Genomic DNA, 18667 nt, shown 5'->3' with positions numbered 1-18667 from the left:
ACCTAATTTGAAAAAGCTGTATCCTGTGGGAATTGAAGTCCCTGCCTTTTTAGAAAAGTCAAACACTGACAGGAATTAGGGGCCTGGGAGGAGGATGGGTGACTAGCCTGCATAGAGGCTTGAGAGAGGCAAAACTTGTGAGTGAGAGGTTATGTAGCAGTCACTGTACTCGTGTGTATGTCCACAAATAACCACACACGGAGAGAACTGTCACCTCATATCAACTGATTTTGAGTGATTATGGTGTATCATTGGAAGTCATCAATTGTAACACTCCATCTGTGTACGTTGGGACTGAGGGAGGCTGGCTGCTGCTGTCACTAGGTGTTAGCTTACCGTGTGAGCCGAGGTTTGGTTGTTTTTATGGAGGGGTGTGGTTAGGTGAGTAAGCTTTCTTGACTCTCCACTAGGAGTCATCTATAAGATTGTTTTACTACTTGTTATAATGTGATTGTTAAAGGTGAGTTTTATAGTGTTTTAAAGTTTATATATTTTCCATCCCTGTGAGATTGAACAAATTTAAAAAGAAAGTTCTGCATGTTGTGGAAATCCCTCAGTCTTAAGTCCTCAAACTCATCTCTCTAGATAACAATTTCTGAAGTAGTTTGCTCATAATAAATGTTTATTGTCAGTAACTTGCACGTTAAATTTATTTTTAAGAAATAAAAGCTTGCTGATTGTGGTGGTACACACCTTTAATCTCAGCACTTGGGAGGCAGAGGCAAGTGGATCTCTGAATTCGAGGCCAGCCTGGCCTACATAATGAGTTCTAGGACAGCCAGGGCTAAAATAATAGACATTGTCTCAAAGGGGAAAAAAAAGCAAAGCAAACCTGGGTAGATGTTGGCATTGGTTGGGAGAAATAGGGAAGAGAATTGTGAATTTGGGATTAGTCTTGTAGAAATATTAGGAATTTTTTTGGGGGGGTGGGGTTCAAGACAGGGTTTCTCTATATAGCCCTGACTGTCCTGGAACTCACTTTGTAGACCAGACTGGCCTCGAACTCAGAAATCCACCTGCCTCTAACTCCCAAGTGCTGGGATTAAAGGCGTGCGCCACTACCGCCTGGCTAGGAATTATTTTTATTAAGGTTATTTTTGTCTAATTATATGGTTATAAAAGTTTTATAACGTTCAAAAGAGCTGTCATTCTTCAGGAACTAGAGAACAGGGAACTTTGTTAGTGATTTATAATAATTTATCTTATTTAACATTTAACATTTTATTGCTTTCCAGAGTTTTCTTTGCCTTGTACAGAAGATGTACCAACTTGTGGAGACAGCTGTGACAAAATACTTGAATGTGGAATCCATAGGTGTTCACAGCGTTGCCACCGAGGTCCTTGTGAAACATGCAGACAAGTTAGTTGTGTCCCATATACTTTCTTTCAAGAGCTATGCACTAAAATATGTCAGAAGAAACTGTGTTGTATGTTTGTCATTGCTCCCAAAACATGTCTCATAGTCAGTTTGTGTTATTTAATATGTATATATATTATTGATCTGGAAATCAGATCTGACCATTACCCTTTGTTGTTTTCCTTGAGACAAGTTATAATGTTCTCATTTGCATAGTTCAGTATGGGCTTGTTTGCTACCAGAAGATATTTAGAACTCTGTTGAATTCAGCCTATATACAACAGAGACAGACATAACTAGATTTGAGACTTTAAGTATGCACATAGTTTGGCTTCTACCATACTACTCCATTAACCAACTAGGTTACTACTGAGACTAGATGTATAGGCGTTATGCCTGGAACTATCTATAAATTGACTTGTTTTCATTCTTTTTACTGTTTGATACCTCTTAGTTCATTTGAGGTCCTATTTGGAGGAATAAAGTAGAACAAGTATTTTAGGACATTCAGTTTTGGTGTAGTTAGTTTTTAATACAAATTTGTTGCTAAGATTTTTGTCCTTTTAGTAATTACAGAAATTGCAGTGTGAAGAAAAACATTAACATTTGTCCCTTTAACATTGCTTCTTGGTGCTTGGCCTAGGAAGTGGAAAAACAATGTCGTTGTGGAAAGCACACAAAGCGAATGCCTTGTCACAAGCCCTACCTTTGTGAAACAAAGTGTGTTAAAATGCGGGACTGTCAAAAGCATCAGTGTAGGAGAAAGGTATGTGTGATCAGCTTGGGAACTGATTTAAAAGTTGTGAACTTTTTCCTTTTGGGAAAAAAAATCCTATATATTATATGGGAAAATAACTACTTTTAATTTGTTTCTCAAGTATTCAGGAATGTTGTTTTCTGCATCAAATACTAGTAAATATTCTACATTAACACTTGCTTGCATTAGTAGTAATTCATGCCAGTTTTTGAATGTGGTAGCATAAATGGGTAATTCAGGGGTCTGACTCAAAAAATTTTTGGATTTGACAACAACCTGGGCTAATATGGTGTGACTTTGTCTAAACAAAACAAACATCACAGAACAAAACAACAAAGACTGTATGTAGTCTCCTTGTCTCACGCACTAATTCTCAGTTCAGTTTTTGGGCTGTTCCTGTTTTCTGATCGAAGATGTCCTTAATAGTGTTAAAGTAACAGTTATATTGATGGTGACACCTAACAAAGGTGAGATGATGATAGAAATTATTGATGCTTGGCTTGGAGGAAATCTGAATGGAGTATTTTGTTGGGGCTATAGAGTTGTGGCTCTTATGTGCATTTTTTTTTCTTTCATTATAAAATGTACTTTGAGCCGGGCAGTGGTGGCGCACACCTTTAATCCCAGCACTCGGGAGGCAGAGGCAGGTGGATTTCTGAGTTCGAGGCCAGCCTGGTCTACAGAGTGAGTTCCAGGACAGCCAGGGCTACACAGAGAAACCTTGTCTCGAAACCAAAAAACAAACAGACAGACAGACAGACAACAAAAAAAAGTGCTTTGTTTCTTGGCAAGATTCCTGGTTCTTAAATTTATTGAAATGTGAATAATTTTAGGGTTTTTCACTTATTATTAATGTGTATCTTATTCTTTTAAGCTTTCAACCTGTTCATATCTTTACATTTGAAGTGCGTTTCTTACAGACAGCATTTAGATTTCATTTAATCTATGGTGGCAGTATTTGTCATTTAATTTGACTACATATTATTTACTTTTAGCATGATTATTTACGTCTGTTTACCATCTCTTTTGTTTGTTCGTTTTTGAGACGGGGACTCAGTATGTAGTTCAGGTTGTCCTGGGACTCACTGTGTAGCCCATACTGGGCTCTAACTCACAGAGATTCTGCCTGCTTCTGCCTCTTGAGTGCTGGGATTAAAGGCGTGCATCACCACCATGCTCGCCTTACCTGTTAACTGCCATGCTAGGGGTTTTCTGATTAGTTATTTGTTCCTTTCTCATCTGTCTTCTATTTGACCTGTTTCTCAGTGATTCTATTTTAACTTCTTTATTTGCTTATTAGCTACGATTCATCTCATTCTCTTTCTTTTCTCTTCCTCCCTTCCTTCTTCCTTTCTTTGAGTTGTTACTACGGGCTTCAAATTCTTTAGGAATGACTACTGTGTATTTTATATTATTTATATTATATTATTTGTTTTGACCTAGGTTATGATACCCCTATCTATTATAACTATGTGTTTTAGAAACCCCAAATATGTTGCTTTTATTATTGTTTTAAATAGTTACAGTTTTAGAGGCTTATTTTAATTTTATTTATGTGCATGTGTTTCTGCTTGCCAGATGAGTGCAGGCACCATCAGAGACAGAGGCGAGAGAGCATTAGATACCCTGGAGCTAGAGTTCTATGAAGTTTTGAGCCACCTGACAGACAGGGTGCTAGGAACCAAGAGCAAGTGCGCTCAACTGCTGAGCCCTTTCTCCAGCCTCAGTTATTTTAGAAGTGTTGGAAAGAATACAAAGTAGTTCTTTGTTGTCCTATGTATTTAGCATTTCTTTTTGTTTGGATATAGGCTTTCTACTTCAGTTTCCTTTCTATCTCTGACACTCCCTTAAATGTTTCTTGTGCTGGCCAATTTTTTTTTTCACCTTTATATATGAGAAAATGCTTTTCCTTTGCCTTTTTGAGAATACATTTTTTATTTTTTACTGCAGAACTCTAGTTCTACAGTACTTTTGTCCCCTGTACTTAATTAATTTTGCCCACTGCCTCTTAGCTTGCTTTTTCTTAACAAGAGGGCATCAAATCCCTCTTGCTCTCTTCCTGCTCTCTGGGTGATTTTGTAGAGTTTTCCTTCTCAGTTTGTAGTAATTATTTCCTGATGGTACTTAGTGTAGTTTTTCATGGTTTTTTTTTAGTTTGGTTTTCATTGAACTAGCTTCTAGGATAGAAACTTCTCATCAAATTTATAGACTCTAAACTTGATTTTCTTTCTGTTATCTCATGGTCCTCAGTGCTTCATGACACGTATGCTCCTTGAAGTCCCTCAGCTCAGCAGTGCTGTTTCAGTTTTTCCTGTGGCTTTGTAGTTAGTGCACTGGATAGGTGATCAGCTTGGTCTTCAGCCTCACCAGTTGCTTTTGTGTTTTCTAATCTTTCTCTCACACTGTGTGTTTTGTTTTAGGTGTGTATTTTCACCTTAAGGAGTTGATGGGACTTGGTGTAGCGTGCATGCTTCTGCTCTGCATGCTCGCTTTGTACTGTATGCAGATGCCTGCTTTACTGTGCTTGTCTGTCAGTTCTGTCTGTTCTCATTAATGCCTCTTTCAGTTGATTTTTCTGTTCTCTTTTACTATTGTTGTTGTTATATTTTCCTGCTTCCTGTCCTGTTAAGGAAATTTTCTATTGCTTTTTAGGTAGTGCAGACATTTTTACATGTCTTTTTTCCCTTTAAGTATTTACCTCTCCTTTGCTTTCCTTTAAACACTTTTAAAGGGTTGCTCTGGGGCATTAAGTTACTCAGAGATCATGGGTTCCTTTTAGGCCTCATGTCTGGGGTTGATATGGTCTCAGTACTAAGGCAATAACTCAGCATTCTGCTGATCTTGCATATCAGAAAGTTCTTCCACACTGACTGTAAGGAATACAAACTGATCCTAGTCCTGGGAACTCCAGATAGTGTTCTTTTTTTTTCCTTCCTTAGTACTATTTTGGAGGTGTTGAAGTTACTTCGTACATGTATTTAAGCAAAAACTCAAACAAAAGGATCTGTCCTAGAGTTTTTCCAGAGATTTCTCCATGCTGTTGCTTTCTCACTATAAATTGTATCATACTAGCCTACATGAACTATGCATTTACCTGCTCAACTCAAATCACCAGATTCTGCCTGCTTGTGATCAATAACAGCCTAGAAGCCTCTAGGTCTGGGCTAATGTCATTGTGGGGTTCTCCCTCCGTGTCTCCCATCTCAAGGATTGTTGTCTTATGCTGCCTGATTCATCTCTAAAATCTGTGACTTCCAGTCTGTTGTCAAGTTTTTTAGGTGTTTGGACAAGAGGGTATATCTTATTATTGTAACTTATAGAAGTGCCACTTGTTCAAGTCATGGACCATATATAACCTTTTTTATTATTGCTACTAAAACCTTTATCTTCATTGCTATTAAATGATAGACACATTGCTACTCAAAAATATCTGTCTAATTGAATGTTTTGATTAATTGATTAATATGCTTTTCAGTAATGTGTATTTTTGTGTACTGAAACTTGTTCTTAAGTTTGCAGCCCTAAGCGTCTGTAGGACAGTCACAACCTATGTGTCCTTTAAAACCAAACCAAAACAAAAAAACAAAACCATAAAGCCAACTGAATATAAGAAAAGTTATAGAAAGAATTAAATTGACAATATAGATTCTAAGTAGTTGCCTGAAATTAATGAATGAAAATTCAGCTAGGTAATATTTGTTCCTCAGAGATTTCAAATGAAGGATGTGACAGGCTAAGAAGATCAGCTTTGCTTCTTTCTTAGTTGTTTTAAAATTAAATTGAATTGATTAAATCCTTGGGATAATGTAATTTTCTGTATAGAAGGAAAGTGATGGGAATATTATGGCATAGAATAATTAAGGGGTAAAGACATTAAGCCTGGTTTTATTAAATTGTTGTTTTCTACTTAAACTAATAAATTCTTAATATAATGTAGTATTAATACTAGAATAATGTTGATATTCTTGAAAATTTTATCCTTAGAGTGAAAAGAAACTTTTTGCTTTCTAAAATTCTGTAAATGACTAGGAATGAAGTGTTGTGTGTGGGGTTAAATTACTCTTCTTTACATATTGCTTTCTCTCTAGTGTTGCCCTGGAAACTGTCCACCTTGTGATCAAAATTGTGGACGGACTTTAGGATGTAGAAACCATAAGTGTCCGTCTGTCTGCCATAGAGGTAAAATTTCATAGTAGATGTCATTTTAAGTTTGTGTTTCCTCTGCTTTCGAGTCAATAGAGAGCTTTCAGATTGTTATCTTATTTGGGCCTCCTAGCACTCTGGAGAAGGTAGGACAGTCACTAAATTTCTATTTTTAAACGAGGCAATTAAAGTTAAGTGACTTAGGGAAATTCCCAGAGCAGTGTTGTAGCAAAAATCAAACCGAAGTCTGAATGTAAGTTGTATAGTTTGTAATGCCATGATGATAGAGCCTACTTTTTTTTCTTAACTTTCCCTATGGAGACTTTGTTAAAAAAGATATTTATAGATTTGGTTGTAGTATACATTTTTTATACATTTATGAACTTATAAGTAATAAGGGCTATCTCATGCTGTTGATTCTGGGACATTTTAGTCTCAGGATTCTTTATTCTTTTTGAGACCTTAAACATTTTTCTTAATGTGTGGGTTTTACCCATTTACATTTGTTGTATTTGATGTTAAAGTAAAATTTAATCATTTTAAGTGGTTTATTTCAAATTATTTTTATATAAAATAATCCCATTATACTTTGATACAAATAGCATGACTTTTATTTTTGGTAAAGAACTAAGTTTCCTTCAGAAATGCTAATGAATATATTATTTTATATTCTTATAAATATCTATAATGTCTAGCTGGTTAAAATGTAGCTAATTCATAAACCTGCTTCTGTCAGTCTATTTTAATATTACCTTGCTTCTCTGCTATTTTAATATTACTTGTCACTAGCTTCTAGAAAATTCTATACTCTTGAGACTTTGCAGATCCCTCCAAATGGGTCTCAAGGACCCCAGGGTTTTCTGGATCACTCTTTGAAAACTGTGTTCTAGATTATGATGACATTTCAAAGTCTTTGCTCTTATAGGCTCTCTAACTTTTCTACTTCCCCACCTCAGTAGAATATAGAGAAATTAATGCAGATTTTAGGTAGTGGTAAGCAAAAGAAAATGAGAGTAAAACTAAAGATGCTGTGTATTGTTTTAGAACTTGCTAAGAAGAGGGCTCTGAGAAGGTGACATTTGAGAGTAGATTTGAGAAACAGTAGGATTCATGCCACCTGGAAATGAGAGTTGTCTAATGCACTAGGTACAAAATGTAGTGCGGACACTCATAGGGACATCACAGGGAGATGTGATGCCCGGGATATGTGCTGGGTTAAAGAAATCCTGGGGAGAAGGGAGGCCAGACAGGTGGCTCAACATTTATGAGCACCACCCTGTATTCCAGTCTTGGGTTTGAGTCTCAGCACTCTCTTGGTGGCTTATACCATTCAACTGTGGTCTCATGGGGACTAGACGGCCTTAGCTGGCCTCTACATGCATGGGGCATGTAAATGGTGCACAGACATACATGCAGGGAAAAAACGCTCCCACCCGGACAAACAAACAAGCAAGCAAATTAATTAATTAATTAATAGATAGATAGGATTTCTGGGGAAAGAGCATGTGGACAGGGCCATGTAGGTTATGTTTCAGATGGTGGCTTTTATGTGAGCAGTCTGACTACTGTGATGACTGGAGAAGGGTAGTGAGTATGCAGTCTCCTCAGCAGGAGTATAACTAGGCGACTTGGTTGTCACGTGAGTTTTGACATGGCATTTATAAATCAATCTGTACTGAATGTCCACTTTATACTATTTGACCAATAAGAACAAATTATAGACGAGTCTAACTCATGAATGTGTTTGTAAAGGTACTAAAGTTTTAGGCGTCCTGTCATCCAGTTCTGTAGTATTGGCTGTCCAAAGCGTCAGTGTGTCACAGGGAGTTGGATTTACAGTGAGTTGGATTTAGTTGGATTACAGAACACTTTATGTAGAAAAGGAAGGGAGCATACTTTGTCTGCTAAAGGGTATCTGTAGGAAGGCTGCAGCAAGCATCACTCTTAGTGGAGAAATCTCAGATGCATTTCCTCTACCATTTGAAGCACATCTATAAGTAAATATTCATATTGGAAAAATAAAACATTTGATGTTGAAATTCGTGTGACAATTTTCATTTGATTTGCGACTCACAAGTTATAGAAGAATGGATATGGCCTCTGATACTGAACGATAGTCTTTAAAGCTGTCATTTCCTTCACTGCTGTTCTTTTAATGGCTTATGATTTATTTGAAGGAATTAGACAGCCGTTTGGTTTTCCAGTCTGGATTTTGCAGATTACCTCTCTGTATTTTTTAATGTTTCTTTATCCTCTTTATCTGCATTTCTGATAAGTTGTTCAGTCTGAGGTTTGATCAGATTCATTTTTTTTTTTTATAACTTTGGTTATTGTGAAAGTGCTTATTAGCTCTTAGAGATTAGAGAATCTTCCTAGAGCCTAAAATGATTATTTAGAAGATGATTGAACATTAGTTTAAATCAGTTTCAAATGAGAATTATTATTTCATACTATTTCATCACTCTAGTTGCCTTTGTAGTCAGAATTATACTGAAGCTCCTAGGGCGAGCATCCTCACTGCACACTGGTGGTGACTATGTGAGGCTCTGATACATAGTTCATTTACGGGCAAGGTCACTGTGTGATTCTGCAGTTATTGGAATCCTGCCCACTTTGGCTGCTAACGCACTGGTTATTATTTGTCTTCATTTTAGTTTTGAAATGATAATTACTGAGACTTAATTTGGCCTCCATACCTGTTTCTGTAATAAATTCTTTTGATCAGTAGGAAGACTGTTTAGATAAATTATTTCTTATTGTTTTCAAGGTTTGGTTTTTAAAAAGTGTTGCTGCAATTTTGTCATGCCAGTAAGGTTGTTAAGTTCCTCTGAACTGTTGAGTGTGGATTAGAAACTATTGTTAAGTACAGGCTCTGATATGATATGCTAAATGAGAGCGACTTAAATGTCCCCACTAACTGGAAAACTGCAGCATTCTTTTGGAAAAATCAAAACCTGGTCATGTAGATAAGAATAATGTGAATTCTTTTATTGTCAAGATTGAAATTTCACTGGATTATACTTAGAACACTGAAGTTTAAAGTTAATAATTTTATAATAAAACATTTCCTTTAATCTTTTCATTATTTAAATGAAATTGTTAATTCATTTTGTTTTAGAGTGATTCTTTTTTAACTTCTAGAGTTATTACACCAGACTATTTTCTATTGATTTTTTTTTTTTTAACCAAGTATACATAAGGAAGGGTATACCATCCCAGGGTTTCTCAAAGCCTGTGTCCTCCTGAGCTACTCTCCTGACTTGGAACAGTAGAAATTAGTTTTTCCTATTTCCTCTGTATATGTGGAATCAAACACTGAAGCACAGAACCTTTGTGCATAGCCTCTTTTGCTTAATGTGCTAAGAATTGTTCATATTACTGCTGCTTTCCGATGGCAGATGATCCTGTTGGACGTTATACAAGTATACTGTCTGATTAGCCATCGATGGGCATTTTGGTAAGTCAGTCAATGTGTTTTTGTCCTCAGGCAGTTGCTATCCATGCCCAGAAACGGTAGATGTGAAGTGCAATTGTGGTAATGCAAAGGTGACAGTACCCTGTGGCCGAGAGCGGACCACGAGGCCACCTAAGTGCAAAGAGCTGTGCAGGTCGGTATGAAGCGTTCCACAGCCCAACATCCGATGGCGTAACATTTAAATTCATGCTGATTTTTTATTGTGTTCTAATTTTATTTTGTGTTAGTGTTTTCAAGTAATGCTCATAGTTGTTCCTTTTCTATGACTTCAGAAGGTATTTAAAATAATTGCACTGTAGATGCATTGTTCAGTTCTCAAAGGTAACTTAAATACTTTCTGATTTAGTCGACCACCGACATGTCATCATGCAAGTCAAGAAAAACACCGCTGTCACTTTGGCCCATGTCCACCGTGCCATCAGCCTTGCCAAAAAGTTCTGGAGAAGTGTGGGCACTTGTGTCCTGAGTCATGCCATGATCAAGCATTAGTAAAGCAGACTGGCAGGGTAAGGACAGTGTTGTTAGAGTGAATACTTGGCTGTGGGGTGTGCTTTCTCCTGTGATTATTTAACAAGCCATAGTAAAGGTGTCTTTACAGTGCTAAGCACGCTGCTCAGACTCTCCTCAGGGGAGTGAGGAGAACAAGACTTGGTCTTCTGTCTTGAGAAACTCATGAAGGAAGGCTGGTGTATTGTTCAGTGGTGGGGACTTCCCCAGTAGCTCTATGACCCTGGGTTCATTACCCAAGACTGGAAGGAAGATTGAGGCTCGGGGGAGAAACTAATAAGCAAATATTTGTAAATATGGTATGATAATCATATTTAGATTAATTTGCCAGTTTTCCTTCAGGTATGGCCAGAAGTATAGATATCTCTTAATTTACTTTGTCACTCATTTACTCAGTATTTATGGAGCCTTGGCTCTATGTCAGGTTCTAGGTGATGAGGAACATACGGGAGATGGCATGCAGTGAGTGGGTGCTAGAGTTTACGTGTTTTTCATCTTGCTTTCGGCTTACAAGAGGTTAGGAAGGCTCTGCTGCCTCAGTTGTAGCTTTTGGTCTTGGCATCTGCCTCACTTTTCAGTGTTGAGTGTGTATGGAGAGGAATGATGTTTACATGCAGATGGGATAAAATATTCAGTAAGAACATTTAGTTGAGCACTTGGATGGGGTTCAGCCTGTGTGAGCAAGAGGTCTGTTTCCCTAGATTCTTAGGAGGGGTGTATGGGATAGCCCTTCTGACTTGACAGGGTTTGTGTTTGCCTCCTAGCATCAGCCATCAGGCCCTTGGGAGCAGCCAGCTGAGCCGGCATTCATTCAGACGGCCCTGCCTTGCCCTCCGTGTCAAGTTCCCATCCCTGTGTAAGAACCAGAGTCTGACATAGTATGAAGGTTGAACTGGGTCTTCTTTGCCTTTTAGGTTTCATCACCGTTTCAAGCTGACCTGCAAGCCAGTCTCCATGTTCTAGTTCATTCTTTCTTAACTGTGTTTGCTATGACACTTTAACGTCCTATACATATCCGGTTGTATGTGTCCTTTTTTAGCTAGAGTGTACTGTCCTTAGCTTTCCAGAGCAACAGGTACTGACAGTTATGATTCCCAAGAAGCTCATTATTTGTTACTTTTCCTGGTGATTCCTACACTAAAGTGTGGTATTTCTTAGTCCAGCCAGGTTTAGATGGCAAACTGGAAGTATAAAGGAAGCATTGGAAATACAGGGAAAGTTTCCTGGATTGATCAGGGAGTGATGGACTTTGAGTTTTAAGGAGTTGAACCTAGAGGAATGGAAGTACGGCAGATGCCTTAATGTTTCATACTTTAAGCAGCGACTGGATTAGAGGGGAAAAAGGAACAGTTCTGAGAAGGAGCATAATATTAAAAAGTGGGTTGTTAACTATAGCTTAGTTTCCAAATCAACAATTGGTACATTTTGGATATTGATCTTTCAATCTGGATTTCTTTATTTCTAAAAGTCATTTTTCTTCTGCAACTTCCCTTCTACTGTGTTGTGGTACATAATCTCTTTTACATGGTGCTGGATTCAGTTTCCTAGTATGTTAATTTTTTGAACAGGTTGGAGAGATAGCTCAGTGGTTAAGAGCAATTCTCTTCTTACAGAGGATCTAGGTTTGATTCTCAGCACCCACATGGCTGTGTATAACTATAACTGTCTCTAGCTCCACTTTCAGGGGATCTGATGCCCTCTTCTGGCCTCTGTGGGCACCAGGCACACCCATGGTATACATGTATGTCTGTGCAAAATACCCATACACATAAAACTTGAATAAATATTTTAAAAATATTTTTTAAGTTTATGTGTGGTAAGCACGCTTGTAATCCCAGCATTCAAGAGGCTGAGGCAGAAATGTGACAAGTTTAAGGCCAGTCTGGGCTACCTAGTGAGTGAGGTCTAGGATAGTCTGAGGGACAGGTCCTGGTGTTTTGTTTTGTTTTTACAAAGGATAAAAATAAAAAAATAAAAAAAAACCAACAATTTCCAGTAATTTTGCAATATTAGTATTTGGTTGTATTCTTGTGGTGTCCTTTTTTCCCTTTGTTTTATAATCATGGAAATACTAGGTTCCCTGACAAAACTGGGAACTGCAGGTTAGTGTGAATTCTTCAGATGCTTGTTAGAACGGAAGCTTCTCACCCTGGCCTCTCTGTGCTTGGTTTTGTGTGTCCCAGACTGTCGTGCACAGTAGTTGTCGCCATGCAGTGTGCAGCCTTTCCGTACTTAGCCCTTTTCACTTAGCTTAGGAAGTTAGGTTCCACTATATTTTTTCATGGGTTGATAACTCAAACTTTTTTTATCACTGAAAAACATTATTGTACTGCCTGGACATCTCATAGTTGACTTATGTTTAATGTACTGTTTTATCCTTTGAGAACTTTATGGACTGAATTTGGATGATAGTCAGCCCTTTCTCCCTTCTCCAGCTCATACATTCTCCAGATCCATTCCTGTCTTCCCACCCACTCTCAACTTTGTACCTCTTTTTTTCCTTTACTAACTCACTGCTTCAATTTATGTTGACCGTATACTCACGGGTGGTTTCACCCATCTACCTGTCAACATTTTGGTTGCTTTTAAGAATAATGCTGCTGTATATTTATATATAATTTTTGTGTATGTTATAGCTTCTTAGCTTAATTAAATATTTAGCTTATTTAAATATTAACTTATTTAGATACTAGCTTATTTAGAGTATAACTGCTGGGCCGTATGGTGAATTTGTGTTAGCTGTGTGAAGCTGTCAGAGCATTTTGCATTCTCTTCAACATCAGTAGTGGTCTTCTTGCTTGGTATCCTGTTAGCGTAGGGCACTGGTGGCACGCCAGCTGTTTTGTTAGATGCGTTGGAGGTATTGCCTGTTAATTTACAGCTTCTAGTGACCTGATGCCTGACGTCTTTTTACATGTTACTTGGGCACTTATCGTTGTTCTGATAAGGTTTCTCTTTTGCTCAGGTCTTTGACCATTTTTTCGAATGGGGTGGTTTGCTTTTTGTGTGTTGATAGCATGAGTTCTTTGTATAGTTTACTAGATATGTCTTGCAAATGTAGTCTTCTCATCTGTGTCTTGTCTTCTGTAAAGTTTAGTAAGTTACAACTTACCCATTTCCTTTTATGGGTTATACTTTTGGCATTGTTTCTAAAAAGTCTCTTGATACCCAAGATCATTTAGTTCATATCCTGGGTATTATACTTTTGTGTTTTGTATTTGGTCTGTAATCTGTTTTGAGTTAATTGTGAGAGGAATAAAGTCTGGTTTTTTTTAAGTGGACATATATTTGTTCCAGCACTACCACTGTTGAGAAGAAATTTTCTCCTTTAATTTGCCTTTGCTTTTGTCAAAGATGAGCTGATTTTACTTGTGTGACTTTAATTCTGGGCTCTTTGTTCTAGTTTGTTTATTCTGTTTCTGTTCTTTCATCAGTACCACATGATCTTTTTTGTTTGTTTGTTTGTTTTCGAGACAGGGTTTCTCTGTATAGCCCTGGCTGTCCTGGAACTCACTTTGTAGACCAGGCTGGCCTCGAACTCAGAAATCCGCCTGCCTCTGCCTCCCAAGTGCTGGGATTAAAGGTGTGCGTCACCACCGCTCCACATGGTAACTGAGTTTTGTAGTGAGCCTTGAGTCAGAGCATGTTAGTCCTTTAGCTTTGTTCTTCCTCAGTATTATGTTGGCTGTTTCATATCTACTGTTTTGTTTTGTTTCTTTTCATACAGACTTTAGATTAAATGTTTGTCTGTTTGTTTTGGTTTTTGAGCTAGGGTACCATGTAATCCAGGCTAGTTTTGACCTTGCTTTGTAAGAACTCATACAGACTTGAGGCTGGCCTTGAACTCCTCACTCATGTGGCTGAGTCTTTGGTCTGAGTGCTGGGGTTGCAGTGGTATACCACCATGCTTGTCTTTGGGTGAGGATTTGGAATTGTTTTGAATATAGATGAAATTGGGAAGAAATGTGACTTTAAAATTGAGGTATATACCGTTCTGTTTTTAACATGGAACCTTCATTTAAACTATTCAGTTTTCTTCTCAGCATTTTGTAGTTTTTAAAAGTCATGTCATTCAGTTATACAGTTAGATTTATACCCATTTTATTTTTCTGTGTGCTATTGTAAGTAAGTTTCATATCCCAGCTATTCACTGCTACTCTTTTGCAAAGACTTGACCCGTGTATGTCAACTTTATATTCTGTATTTGCTATAATTGCTTATTTCTAAGTGCTTAATTTTTACTTAATAGAAGTAGTGTAGTTAGCATATTTGTTTTAGTCACCCTTCTTAAAGAATCTATAATGCTTTCACTTTTGTTTTTCTTGCAGGGAATGTCTGGGGAAGCATGAGGTGAGTTATTGGTACAATCTCTAAGTTTAGCTTGTAATCTATCACTTTTGTCCTAGAGATGTTAGAAATAACTTGTTGTCTCTCAGTGTAATAAAGAATGCACATTTAAAAAACAACCTGCGTTGCTTTCATGTGAGAATTAGCTTCTGTGTATTCACTATAGAATCCTGTCAGATTTCTACTTCAATAATAGAGGTTTTCTTTCTGACATCAATTTTTAGAGGAATGTGTTGACAGGTGCTTAATTTTGATATAATTATTATTAATGGAAACATGTTAGACCATTGTGAAAGTTGATCTCAAATTAGTCATTTTTGAAATATAAGTGCAGAAAGTTTTGTGTATAGGTCTTGTTGTGCTAGCTGGCTGTTTTGTTTTGTTTCATTTTGAAGGTGAGCCCACTACCATGCCATGCTGTAGGACCCTATTCTTGCAAGAGACTTTGTGGAAGAATGTTGCGCTGTCAGAATCATACATGTATGAAAGAATGCCACAAAGTTACTGAAGTTGATGGCTCTACTGGCAAAAATAAGGTAACATCCTTAGGACGGAGGTGTGCATGGTGACTGTATCCTTGAAACACTTCAAACGTGATACCACAAGTGTTTCAACGTCAGGTATCCCTTTCCCTCATTCTTCACATTGTTATTTGGGGACAGGGTATCTCACTGAACTGGGAACTTTTCAATAGCAAGCTCCAGGGTCCTCCTGTCTCTGCCTTCCTTGTTAGTACAGGTGTATGCCACCAGAGCTGGCTTTTACATCTGTGCTGGGGATTGAACCCCGGTCCCTGCACTTATGCAGTAAGCATTGTACCTGCTGAGCAGTCTCTTTAGCCCTATTAATTGTACTTGTGGGGCTTACAGAAGTGCTTTGTTCTAGTGGGGTAACTAAGTATGTGGACGTGTTAGGTATTCTGGTGATTTATTTCCTGGTTACTTTTCAGGCTGGCCCAGAATGCCTTCACTGTGAAGAAGGGTGCTCTAAGTCACGGCCTGCGGGTTGTCCTCACCCTTGTGTTTTGCCATGTCACCCTGGAAAATGCCCTCCTTGTGTCCAGATGCTTAGAATAAAATGTCACTGCAAGATCACAAGCCTATATGTGGAATGTAGGTAAGTAGACAGAAGAATACTAGTTTTACTATGATTATTAAGAGACAACTCTGGAAGAATCCTCTATAATATTTAGACAACATCTCGTCTTGCTGAGATGCTGGAGGCTGAGTTTTTCAGCAGGGACTTGAAAGGAGGAGGTGCTGTTACCTTCCAGTGCCTGACTCTGATGTCAGCCAGACAGACTCCGCTTTTGGGGGGCTTGTAGAAGATTAGCTAGGGAATAGGTTACATCACTGCTTTCAGAAATGTGAGTACCCCTATGGTAGAGCATTTAAATAATGGTGTGTAAACCTAGAAGTCTTGGATAGAAATTTGGCTTGTTGATAGCTGCTTAGGTATGCCTTTTTTTCTCTGTGTCCCTTCTTTCTCTGAGATAGGGTCTCTTTCTCTTTGTGTGGCCCTGGCTGTCTTAGAACTTGCTTTGTAGACCAGGCTGGCTTCGAACTCTAAGATGTCTACCTGTCTCTGCGTCCCGAGTGCTAGGATTAATGAAGTGCAGCACCACTACCTGGCTAATTTGTTTTGTTTCTATTTTTTGATTTATGTTTTTAAAAGGTAGATATGTATTATTACAAAAAAAATCTTGTTATAGAATTTATCATAGTGGTATCTGCTTTTTCTATTTTTCTTACCTAAAATGTACATTATATAGACAGGGAAAATGTCTTCTTGATAGATCTAACGTAATTTAGCATTTATAGCTGTCACTTTAGGCTTCTGGAAATTAGAAGCTTATGGGAGTGTCTTCAAATTAGTTTCTGTCTACATTCTTTGGGAATGTTTCCATCTGGTTTTCAGTATTTTCCAGCTTTTTGGAGTAATAAGAACTCATGGTTAATTTTAGAAATGTGTATTTTGCTTGGAAATTGCTTGATATGTTTTTAAGTTTAGTTTTGTAATAGTTTTTCAAAGTAGTTGCATATAATTTTTTGTTATTCTTGAGTGTTTTATTTTCTTTCAGAATTTTTTTTATGATGTGTGTGCATTGCACACTGTGATGCATGCGGGGATCAAATGACAACTTTAGAGTCGATTCTTCCTTCTACCTCTGGGTGGGCTCTGGGGATCAAGCTCAGGTTGTCAGGCTGTGCAGCAAGTTCCTGTACCTGATGTGTCATCTCACCAGCCCCCAGGGTGACTGAGCTGAGGAAAATTGTTATTGAGACAATTTAAATGTTCTGGGGGGGGGGGGGAAGAAAGAAGATGCTTTTATGGGTATGCTTGAAATTGTGACCACTTAGAAAATGTATATGAAAAACTGCACTTGGGTTTGAATGTCATCAAAATTTTCTTATTTTTAGAAAAATAACCACAGCTGATGTAAGTGAAAAGAACCTCCTCAGTTGCTGCAAAAACCAGTGCCCCAAAGAGGTAAGCCACAGTGTTTATGCTGGCTTCCCTGGACACGGAGGCCTCTCCTTGCTCGATGCTCTAGTGCTGGTCCTTTTAGGACCCACTAGAAATGAGCTGTCTACAAATGCTTAGCGAGATGCTCCTCTCTGTTGATTTAGGGACTTAGGACTGGAAGTGACCCTTTGGAGGGATTTTTTTTCCCTTTTTTGAGAACAGTGTTAAAGCTAGCTTATGAATTTTATCATATAAGGTATTGCTCAGTGCTTACTGTCTAAAATAGGATTCAAAATACAGATTTAAACTGTGTCACAGGCAGCTAGATGGTAGATTATGAAAAACAAAAACAAGGAGGTGCTTTTGTACACATGAATATGTTTGATTTTTTTAAAGGTAAAATATGAAGGTCCAGTATAACAGAAAAAGAGAAGGAGAATCGTTAACTATGAGGCAGTGTGGCTCATGAGTGAGGCTAGAATCTTGTTCTTTGTTTTGCTGCTGTATAAGCTCACAGCTTCCATTTCACGTGCTAATTCTGTCTATAAGTCCATTAAATTATATAGACTTTAGGTATGATTAATTTGGGTATATGATGTTTTGTTCATTTGCAGTTTTTAAAAATAATAATGTTTTAAAAATAAATGTCACCTGTAGGCTTTGATTTTTCAAAACCTACTTTAATAAGGGTTCTTAAACACTTCAACCTCCCTTATAGCCCACCACCCAAAGGTAGGGGAGGAAAACCATATATGTACATAGCACATATGTGTTATTTAGCACAGGAAGTCAGTATTCTATTATTCTATCTCATTAAAAACAACAACTAAAATTAAAAAAAAAAACCCAAAGCATTGATGCTATTTCAAAAGTCTATTAAAATCTTGGCCTGCATTTCTTTCTATTCTAAATGTTACCACCACTTTATATTTTCAAAAATTTACTGGGTTGCAGGGCGTATTTGTGTTCGTGTGCTATGGTGACTGCTCTGGCATTGTGTAAGTTCTAGAGATAGGTAGACGTTAGCTTGTGAGGCTCAGTCATCATTAGCAGCTTGACCGGCTGAGCCATGTCACTGTCCCCTATGGTCACCTTTTACTTTTTTGCTGTGGGGATGTGTGGCTACATATCACCTACGATTTTACACTTGATCTTAGCCAAAAGGCCGAAAAACGATCACCTACGATTTTAAAAAGCACATACTTTTGTGATTTCCTTGTTATGTTTGTCCATTTATTTTATCATATGAATACTCCATAGTTTATGGATAAATATTTGGATAATTTCTAGTTTGGAGTTGTTGCCAAAAACCACTGCTATGAACACTCGCTGCTTTTGTGTGTGTACAGATTCCTGTAGGCACAGAGAAATCATGAAATTCCTTGCCCACAGGGAATGTCTAATTTCAACTTCAATGAAGCATATTGAATTGATTTCCAATATCGATGTTCTGATTTATAACCAGTGAATTTTCCAATTATGGAAAAGCATCAGGTTTTCCTACTTTCATTATGCAAAAGTTTCTGTTGTTGCCCCCCTCCCTTTTTTGGTATCTTATGATTTTACTCCTGATCAGGAGTGAGTGAGTGTCTCTTCAGGATTGTGGCTTCCGTTT

The 18667-nt window shown here is 37.7% G+C and overlaps 1 protein-coding gene across 1 annotated transcript in view; it reads left to right on the top strand.

Moving 5' to 3' along the window:
* Positions 1 to 18667, top strand: part of Nfxl1 (nuclear transcription factor, X-box binding like 1) — a 40456-nt gene that overhangs the window by 15495 nt on the left and 6294 nt on the right. Inside the window, exons 10-19 of the mRNA XM_021162149.3 lie at positions 1236 to 1360; positions 2001 to 2123; positions 6203 to 6293; positions 9745 to 9865; positions 10079 to 10238; positions 11004 to 11095; positions 14568 to 14589; positions 14982 to 15122; positions 15536 to 15702; positions 17007 to 17076. Coding sequence (XP_021017808.1) covers positions 1236 to 1360; positions 2001 to 2123; positions 6203 to 6293; positions 9745 to 9865; positions 10079 to 10238; positions 11004 to 11095; positions 14568 to 14589; positions 14982 to 15122; positions 15536 to 15702; positions 17007 to 17076 — 1112 coding nt within the window. The remainder of the gene's footprint in view (positions 1 to 1235; positions 1361 to 2000; positions 2124 to 6202; positions 6294 to 9744; positions 9866 to 10078; positions 10239 to 11003; positions 11096 to 14567; positions 14590 to 14981; positions 15123 to 15535; positions 15703 to 17006; positions 17077 to 18667) is intronic.

The sequence above is a fragment of the Mus caroli genome, unplaced genomic scaffold (genome assembly GCF_978045245.1).
Source record: "Mus caroli unplaced genomic scaffold, Mus_caroli_1 scaffold_4, whole genome shotgun sequence".
Classification (NCBI taxonomy): domain Eukaryota; kingdom Metazoa; phylum Chordata; class Mammalia; order Rodentia; family Muridae; genus Mus; species Mus caroli.
This window is presented reverse-complemented; position numbering and strand designations above follow the sequence as displayed.